Source organism: Barbus barbus (genome assembly GCF_936440315.1).
Source record: "Barbus barbus genome assembly, chromosome: 1".
In the NCBI taxonomy this organism is placed as follows: Eukaryota; Metazoa; Chordata; class Actinopteri; order Cypriniformes; family Cyprinidae; genus Barbus; species Barbus barbus.
The window spans coordinates 24,190,096-24,200,761 of NC_136729.1; the positions used below are offsets into that span (position 1 = coordinate 24,190,096).

Here is a 10,666-nt window from a genome sequence, read left to right on the forward strand (position 1 = left end):
TGCTCAAGGGCATAATGGTTTATGGATGAGCCCTGGGTATTTAATTTACTGTAAATTGAGCCTTATTTAAATGTAGGATAGTGTTTGAAATCCAGAAAAATGTCCATATATTATCAAGATAACATAATATGGGTAACATAGAGCTGAGGGAACACTATGTGCTAACATTTCAATAACCCTGAAATTTGAGGCCTCAGTCAATCCATCACCTCACTCATCACTGCAGTTACGCTCCAGTTATAGATCTTGAGAAATTCTGGACATATGGGTTTTAAGAATTTTGAGAAAAAGAAGTTGTATTACTTTGAGGATATTGAATACTGTTACTGAAAGAGACAGCCTAAGAGAGAGGAGGAAGAATGAGGCAGCCTCTGTATAACTGATCTGTTGCCTGATACAGTTTCTGATTAATGTCTTTAGCCCTTTGCTTGTGATACAACACTTTGGATAAATTTACACACAGATATCAGTTTTCTGCTTCACTCACATTTATGTTACATGCCACTAAATGATAGTACTGGCCTGGGTGAAACATAGATCAAGGTAACATCAGTTTATGTACAGCAGCTGTCTGCATTATATGGGAAGCACATATTCCTTTTTTGTCAGTTTTTGGTGTAAATTTATACATGAGTGAATACAGAAGTGAATTACTTCAGCAACTGACAAAACAGCCACTTGATATTCTTGCATGTGATTGGTGGGAAGTTCTTTGTGTAATGAATGAGTGTTAATTGAGTGTTACTTGTTTATAGCTGTAGTTTACAGTGTTGAAAGTGATGACTGTTGATAGTAGTACTCGGTGGCTGTAACTGAATAAGGAGTGTATGTGATGAACGCAGCAGAGAGGAGCTTAGAGAGACTGCACTGCAGAATGTAATGTTTTGAGATCAAATGTTTCTACTTGACTGCAAACCAGCTTGTTCAGGATATCATTAAGGCATAAGTCTAAGTAACATACGAGCTAGAGAGAAGTTGACCCTCACCGAAAGACAACATGTAAAACATGGTTTATCATTTGCTCGATGTGTTGACATCAAACAATGCTTGGGCAGTCTCAACCTGTTCTCTATATTTCCTAACAGAAGAGCACATCAAGCCTGCCATCATGTCTGAGTAAGTCTGTAAACACATTTTCAACTGGAAATCTCACAAGTCAAGCACTAATACATATACAGTGCCAAAGTGTTGAAATATGCTATTTCTCTCCTAAAATCCTAACAGAAAAAAGATGACCTCAAGCCGTCGGCACCATCTCAAGGTGAACATGAGCATTTGAATCTGTTTGATTTGCGTTTACTCTAGAGATGTGTGCTATGTTGCATCTATCTTTTCCTCATTGTTTGTTCTAGAGTTTGATACTGGGTATAGCCAAGGATCTGCTGACGGCTGAAGTAAAGCGGGTAGAGGAGGAAAGAGCTCACTATATGGAGGAGAAATGTGCTCCTTTATCTCTGCCTGGCTCAGTGCAGGGATTACAGGTACACAAACATGAAATCTTTTATTATTATGGCGGTATTTTACTCTGTTATTAAATGTTTTCTCCACTGTGGTCAGGATCTGTGCAAAGAGCTTCATCAGAAGATTGATGCTGTGGATGAGGAAAGATATGACCTGTCTGTTAAAGTGGCCAAGAGCGAAAAAGAGGTTTTAAATGCATGGATTCTGTTCTCTCATTTGTTTATCCTTCATGGGCTTGATTTTCAGCAAATTACACTGTGTGTTTTTTTAGATTGAGGATCTGAAGATAAAGGTTCAGGACCTGATAGGTAAATTCAAGAAACCCGCTCTTAAGAAAGTACGCATGTCTGCTGACTCCATGCTGCAAGCTCTACTGGGCTCCAAACACAAGGTGTCTCTGGACCTGAGAGCCAACCTCAAACAGGTCAAGAAAGAGGTCAAGGAGGAGGTGAGCGCACACTACAGCAATAAAGAAACACATACTGCCAAAGTAATTATTAGTTTTCATCTTGAAATTCTTTCGTGAATTATTTTAGGACAAGGATGCAGTGGGAGACTGGCGTAAGAACATCGAGGATAAGGCTGGCATGGGCGGCAGGATGAAGATGTTTGAATCTGAGGCTTAAACAGGCAGCCGTTTTACTTTTGGAGTTGATTTTCTGATGGACTTTCTGTTGTCGCTGTTGAAAAGTTCACTGTCAAAAAGTGCTTTTACATCCAAACTACACATCCAACAAACCAACAGTAACTAAGCTAATCATAATACTCAGAATGTTATGTACTACATGAGTGATGATACATCAACTCACCTTAACAAATAAAAGTTGTAAAAGAAACTCTGCCATCTGATCATTCCTCATATTCCCAATTCCTTTGATTCCTCTCATCATTCCCCATTCCTCTCACATGTCCTTTTTATCTTACCCTACTAACAAAAACAGTCATCCTCATGTCATTTATCTTTTCTCTTTATCTTCACTCACTAAAAGATTTTAATTATGCTGCATTAAATTTAAAATGTCTTAGCAGTCATTTTTACATTATAACTGAACTAATATCATCAATCATGGTGCTTATTGCTGAATGAGACTGGGCTGAGCAAGCAGAGATGAAGAGTGTTCTGCTGCTTAACTTAAGCTCTTCCCATTTTTCCTTCCCTGTACGATTTTACTTCAGAGCTTACTTCTCTGTCTGTATTTTTTGTTAATAAGGGGAGATCAGTGGATGAAATTAAGCATGTGTGTACATATTATGTTTATATCATGAATCTAAGCAGTGCTATTGTGTGAAATGGTTACAGGATTTGATTACCCAGTAATGAAGAACAGCCTCTGAGATGTGACTGAGAGGCCCAGTGGGTAAGTGACTTAAACAAATGTGTGTGTGTACTTGTTTAGTTTAACTTTTGAGGGCCAAATGTCCTTATCCAAGGCACTTATACAGTGCCTTGCGAAAGTATTCATACCACTTAATTTTTTTTCACGTTTTATGTTGCTGCCTTATGTTAAACTGCTTTAAATTACTTTTTTCCACATCGATCTACACTCCATACACGATAATGGTAAAGCAAAATGTATCTGGTCTTTGCAAATTTATTAAAAATAAAAATCTGATGATTCCATTGCATAAGTACTCATACCCTTATCTGGGACAGTTGGAATTTAGCTCAGGAGCATTCATATTGCTTGTGGGTGTTACTAGACTTTGAGTGAAGGTAACCTGTGGCAAATTCAATTGAATGGGTATGATTTGGAAAGGCACACACGTCTTAATGAAAGGTCCAACAGCTGATCATGCATATCAGAGCAAAAACCAAGCCCTGGGGTCAAAAGAACAGTCGGTAGAGCTCAGAAACAGGGTTGCATCAAGCCACACATCTGGGGAGGAGTTCAGAAAAAAACTCTGCTTCATTGAAGGGTCACAGAAGCATGTAGTCTTGGTTACCCTTAATGGAAGAAGTTTGAAACAACCAGGATTCTTCTTAGAGCTGGCCTCCTGGCCAAACTGAGCAATTGATGGAGAAGGGCTTTGGTTAGAGTGGTGACGAAGAACCTGATACTCTAGTTGAGCTCCATGATCATATGTGGAGATAAGAGAAATCTACAGAAGGACAAATATCACTGCAACACTCCACCAATCTGGGCTTTATGGCGGTGTGGCCAAACTCAATCCTCTCCTCGGTGAAGACAAAAGAAAACACACTTGGAATTTACAAAAAAGCACCTAAAGGACCCTGAGACTCAGAGAAACAAGATTCTCTGGTCTGATGAACCTCAATTCTAAGTATCGCGTTTGAAGGGAACCAGCTCTGCTAATCACCTGCAGAGTACCATCCCAAAAGTAAAGTGTGCTGGTAGCATCCTCGTGCTATGAGGCTGTTTTTCAGCAGCAGGAACTGAGGGACTCATCAGAATAGAAGAAAAGCTCAATGCACCAAAATATTGAGATAGTTTTAATGAAAACCCAGTCCAGAGCATTCAGAACCTCAGACTGGGCAGAAGGTTTACCTTCCAACAGGACAGTGACCCTAAGCACACAGCAAGAGTGGCTTATAGACAACTCTATGAATGTCCTTGAGTGGCCAAGCCACAGCCTGGACTTGAATCCAATCAAATATTTCTGGAGAAACCTAAAAATGTGCATCTGCCCACATCCAACCTGAAAGAGCTTGAGAGGTGAAGAGGTGAGGAGACAAATGGCACATAATTGCCAAATGATGATGAGCAAAGCTTGTCGCATCAAACAAAAAAGACTTGAGGCTGTAAAGATGCTTCAGCTAAATATTTAGTTATTTAGTTTTATGCAATGTACTTATTTGAGTTTTTTATTTTTAATAAATTTACGAAGTTGTGATAATTCTGTTTTTGCTTTGTCAATATGGTGTATGGAGTGTAGATTGATGTGGGGGGAAAAAAGTAATTTAAAGCAGTTTAACATAAGGCAGCAACATAAAATATGAAAAAAACCGAAAGGGTATGAATACTTTCGCAAGGCACTGCATAGTGAAATATCATGACAACCGACTTGTAAGAACATTTATGAGGCTCATGTGGCTCTCAAACTCATGTTCTCAGGCTAAACTACCACCTACAAATCAATATGGCTTCTTACCTAATTATTTGTCATCCATATATAATTTTTTTAAATAAAAAAACAAACGCTAACAAATGCTAATATGTTAATTGTTATTTCTGTTTTGCCTTCTTGAACATGTATTGTCTTTATCCTGGTTAAATAAAGGTTACTAACTAACTAACTATAATTAAACTGAACTGAAGCAGAAACGTCTCTTGATGGGGGATGTCTCAAGGTCAACACTCAAGTGTTTGTCACTTCATAAATGTTTAAATATAGATGACATGTCACTAAATAACTATGTGTACATATACAGTACCAGTTAAAAAAAAGGCAATTCAGCTTCTAATGCAATAAGTCTGCACTGCTGTATTATAGTGAAATAAACAGGTTTTTATATTATTAATTTACATAGGCAAAGCCAATTCTAGGATTTCAGTTGCAGCGCAACTCAGCCCCCAATGAGGGTATGATAAAAATATATATTAATATTTGGTCTTTATCAGAGTAGGGTCATATAGGAACACTACTGCCGTGTATCAGTGTATTGAATTGATAGATGGGAAACTTCACTTGTGAAACTACACGAGACTACGCAATTTCTTCTGCCCTGTACAAGCAAGATACAAACACACACGCAAACAAACACATACACTGCATTTCCATGTGTTATGGGGATGTTCCATAGATATAATGATTTTTATACTGTACAACTGTATTTCTAACCTCTTACCCTAACTCTACCCATCAACTTTCTGCTATTTTAGATTTACAAAAAAAAAAAAAAATCTGTATGATTTATAAGCTTATTTCCTCATGGGGACCAAAACAAAAAATTTCTCAAGGACAAGGATTTTTGATATTGTCATCTTTGTTGGGGACATTTTGTCCCTATAACCTAGGGTATACCTGAACCACACACACACACACATATATTTTTGTGCTGGTACCTTGGCTAGTTTAGGCTCCCTGACCAGGGGCACCGCTATGGTTTCTGTGCCCCCTGAACAGCATATTGTGTGGGTTAGCATTTAGCATAAAATACAGTTCTGCACTGCAGAAGTAGTACTGAATTTATATATTTAGTTTATTTAATGCAGCTCAGGAGACTGAAGCCCTCCTAAAAAGGCCAAGTAACACCTCTGGGCTATGATAACAATTATATTAAAGCTTCATTTATCAAATGTCCTTTATCAAAAAAGAAAAAAAAAACAGAAAACTGCTTATAGGGTCCAATGCATTTAGAGATTTGTTCACTTTACCAAAATTCAGTTGTCATAGCTGTTTTCAAGCACACTGCATTTGTAGACTACAGTACGTGTTTCTGCATTCAGTTACACTTGAGAGATGCTGAAGAACCCGACACATCTGTCAAATGTCATATTGTCCAGAAGCTAAAGGATGTCTGTCGCCCTCATGTGGCTGTGAGAGGAAAAGCACCAATTTTAATGGAAATAAAACAATGTGCCACAAAAGAGAAAGAAAAATAGATATTCTTGATTGTAAAATGATAACATACTTCATTACTACATTAAAATTATTTGTAGAAACCCAGAAGAATAAAAATATATAAAGGTTATCCTACTCAAACTGCTCTATGTAATTACAAAATGTCAACACATAAAATCAACTGCATCTTTTCTCTTAAGTTTATATGATCTGTTTGACAGAGGCATCTCTACAGAAACTGTGACTTGTACACTGCGTTTGTGAGTTCTGCTCAAAGAGCTTTTTTTCTTAAACAATCTTCTTTAAAGGACAATCAAAATGACAACATTCTACAACTGGTTTTCATGAATGCATAACGGTCAACGGAGAGACCATGCATTTTGACACTTGGAAGCTTAATTTCCCTTTTACTTTACTTACTTTACTTTTACTTTTGTCATTTAGCAGACGCTTTTGTCCAAAGCGACTTACAAATAAGAAAAAGTAACTAAAACTAAAAAGTTACAACTCTATAAATACTATCTACCCACATATTTAAGAAAATAAAGAAATTAAATAAAATTAACACATGCATATAACAACAACATTTCAATAATAAACATATCAATGAAAAAATTTAATAAAAAGCTACTACTATCCCTTGCCGGTGTCCCTGCCCGGTGGAGTCGCACGGTAGAGTCGATGGTCTTTACACTCTTTGGTCTTCACACTAAGAGGGCTTCACACGACGACTGCCGCGACCGCTGCCGCGGTATAATAACCTTTATTATACCAATCTAACAAATGATCATTTCAATTCAGCTGGACCCACTTTCCTGTTTATCAACTACAAATGGCCAAGCAAGTGCACACACTGACAAGATACACGATACAGTACGAGACCAAACGCGATTTCAGCAACTCTCATCCTAGTAAACAAAATAAGCGTTTCCTAGCAACGGCAAATGCGCTAAACACTGAGACAAGTAAATACACTTACGAGCTGATTTTAAACTTCCGCTGATAGACTGCTTCTCTTAAAGACCACTTCCATTACACTGCTTTCTGCTGGCGCTTGAACCCACTTTCCTGTTTATCAACTACAAATGGCCAAGCAAGTGCACACACTGACAAGATACACGATACAGTACGAGACCAAACGCGATTACTGTGCTCCATGTGTTCCGCTTTTGTGTTCCATGAAATAAAGGACATCATATGGGTTTAGAGGGACACAAATATTAGAGTAAATTATGACCGAATTAAAATTTTTGTGCAAACTGTTCCTTTACTATGCATGCTAAATGATGCTTTAATGAAAATGTAAAAATGCTAATAGATTTGTGAGGCCTTTAGGAATAGGGGAGAAACTAATTAGTTCTCAGAATTAGAACTATAGAAGGCAACAATCTATGGAACAGTAGGTATAATTTGCAAATGTGACTGAACAAATGTTAAATACAATATTTGTTCAAACTGGACCCACCTGTTCTGTGCGAGTGTGCAGAAACAGAAAAATCAGCCTCTATTGTGGGTATGGTTTTGTTACTTTTCATTGCCGCCATGATGCGGAAAAATGCCCAAATGGCTCTGAATTCTCTTGTGCAGACCAATGCCAACAACGTGTTCCCAAACATAGCTATAAAGGGCCAAGGAACAATGACAGCCTCACTTTATACAGTATTGTGGTATGCAACACTCCCAGACAGCAAGCAACCAATGAAACAATGTTGTCAATATTGATGCGCCAAAGCGAACTGCATTGAATTAATGCCTGAGAAATTTCCTTGATTTTTACAAATTCTGTATTTATTCAAAATAATTGTTAACTTTGAACAACGATGGCGCTATACTTAACCCATCTTCTGGGGTGTCTTCTTAGCAGCATATAAAACAAACATGGCTCTGGTTTGAAGTATTCAAACTGATGTAGCCCATTGTCATGTAGCAGATTAATCTTTTCCAATAAGTTGAAACTCATTTAAATTGATTTTACCTTTATGGGCATTTTTTTAAGCCCTTTTTTTTTCTAAAAGTGTGCATCACCTTCTGAGTCAATTTTTACATTTAAAATCTATCAATAAGACATTTGGATTGTTACCAAGCAAATTAAGTCAGTATTGACAAAATTCATCTTTGCAATGCAGAGGAAACAAAGCTGCATCTGAATGGCGTTTAGATGCTTTTACACACTGTTTAATGCAGCTCAGAGGGATGCATAAATGCATAAATAATATTTTGATATTTTAAACATAAAACGTGGACAACTGATGTTTGAAATGAATTGAAAAATTAGAAGATACTTTAAATGTGAAATTATTCTGGAGACCGTTAATTATTTACGGTACATTTGGTTAATTATTGCTCAACTGTCTTAGTCTTCCTCTTTATAGCATTTCAGCAGAAGAAGAAACTCATTCAAGGCCATTGCCACTCCCTCGCATATTGGCTTTCGATCACAAAACATGTCTTTAAAAGCGTAAATCAATATATTGTTTTCTGTGAGCAATTAAACAAGCTAATTTTCACATAATTTTGAAGCAAAAACACCAGGCTACAAGATCCGATGTCTTGTAAACAAATGTTCTGTATGTGTTTTATGGTCTTATTTCAGTGACTTCAAAAGTTTAGTTTTTCACTAACCACGCATAAACATTGTTTTCTCAAAAGCACAATCATGTACATAAATGCTGCTAACATATTATTGTAGCCCAGTTTTTGCTGTTTATGGTGTTATTAGACTTTAGCCATTTACATTTTTATAAGCAACTGAAAAAAGCACAAATGTCAGGGCATGTCGAAACTTCTCCAGGCCCCCAAAACACCCTCAGACCCCAGGGGGTAAGTGATTTTCACCTGAGAGACAAAGGGCCCTCCCCTAATGGTCTATAATGGCCCATCAGTGCAGTGAAGTGACATTCAGCCAAGTATGGTGACCCATACTCGGAATTCGTGCTCTGCATTTAACCCATCCAACGTGCACACACACAGCAGTGAACACACACACACCGTGAACACACACCCGGAGCAGTGGGCAGCCATTTTATGCTGCAGCGCCCGGGGAGCAGTTGGGGGTTCGGTGCCTTGCTCAAGGGCACCTCAGTCGTGATATTGAGGGTGGAGAGAGCGCTGGACATTCACTCCCCCCCACCTACAATTCCTGCCGGCCGGAGACTCGAACCCGCAACCTTTGGATTACAAGTCCAGCTCTCTAACCATTAGGCCACGACTTCCCACACCATCATCAGTGTGACTGACTTAGAGGCAGGTAAGTGAGAATGTGAGGAGATTGAAAAATTTTTTTTTTTTTTAATTATTTGTATTTTATTTACAACAGAGTATAATCAAATCATACATAATGAAGGTCATAGTGGTAACCACAGAAATGTGAACAGACTTTGAGTCATTCCTGCAACACATTCTGTTCAAAAGTGAAACAAGTAAGTCATACCTGATATTTACGTGTTATTTAAGTGTTTCTGCTTCTTTCCATGGATTCATGAAGAAGAAAAACAATCAGTAGTCAAGGATCTTGATTTACATAGAATATCAGTGTAGTTGAACATCTGATGTTGGTACAGCGCTCTCAGAGGAATACAGTTGGAAGAGACTGAAAGTCAGCAGGGTTCACCTGTGGTGCAGGTATCTGATTCAATAAAATACAAAACCAAAAAAACATTTGTGAGCATGTCAATATCAGGAGCATCTGTATATATATATTAGGGCTGTGCAATTAATCGAATTTCGATTTCGATTTCGGGTCTCAACGATCACAAAAATGGTGTAATCGAAAAAAAACGATTATTCACTTTTTTTTTTAAAGTTATTTTGACCTGCGTTCTGACGCGCGCGCGCCCATCCGCACTTTCGCCCTTCCAGAAGCCCGAACTCTCTCACTCTATACTGTCAGCGAAGAAGTTGCGTATGTGGTATCTGATCGCATTTAAAAATCAGCGCGAGTGAAGATGGCAGAAAAAGAGCAGACAGAGACACTGGATGCTGAGGAAGACCCACTTAAGTGGTGAAAGGAATCTCAGAGAATCTTCCCACGTCTTTCCAACCTGGCAAGGAAATATCTTTGTATTCCAGCCACAAGTTCTTCATCAGAGCGAGTCTTTAGCACTAGGGGAAATATTGTCTCCTGCTTGCGTTCATCACTGAAACCAGATCATGTGAATAGGCTGGTGTTTCTGGCTAAAAACCTTTAAGGTTTAGATCTGTAACCCTATCAGCATTTTGGCCATGTTGAAACATGTTTACATAGGCTAAAGTTGAAGTTAAACATATTTGCTGTTAGTTCTGAGCGATAGTGTGCCAGCCTTAAAATATTCTTGGACTGAGTTACTGACCGGAATTTTATTGTTAATTATGTTTAAAATGTAGAATGTTGTAAAATGTTGTTTTGCATTTTTCAGTTTGTTAAGGCACATACGTGAGCAAATTTATTTTGGACTAATTTATTTATTATTTTATTTACCATTTATATTTTATTTATTACTTGTTTTCAAAAGATTGTGGAAGTGCACTACATTGTTGATCTTGTTTGCCTTTATCTGTTTTATCTGTCTTAATCTGTTTTAAGGAGAATTCACTGTTCTGTTCAATAAATGCAACATATTTCCAAAGTCAATGAGTAATCGTGTAAAATAATCGTGATTTCAGTCATGACCAAAATAATCGTGATTATGATTTTTTCCATAAT

General features: G+C 37.7%; 1 protein-coding gene across 1 annotated transcript; it reads left to right on the top strand.

Annotated features, from left to right (window-relative positions):
- Window positions 1–1,006: 1,006 nt before the first annotated feature.
- LOC306870102 (troponin I, fast skeletal muscle-like) lies at window positions 1,007–2,087 on the top strand (the record flags this gene model as incomplete). Its single annotated transcript, XM_079417172.1, has 6 exons — window positions 1,007–1,116; window positions 1,225–1,261; window positions 1,353–1,481; window positions 1,558–1,647; window positions 1,733–1,909; window positions 1,998–2,087. The coding sequence occupies 6 exons, from the start codon at window positions 1,007–1,009 to the stop codon at window positions 2,085–2,087; spliced, it is 633 nt and encodes a 210-aa protein (XP_079273298.1).
- Window positions 2,088–10,666: the final 8,579 nt, after the last annotated feature.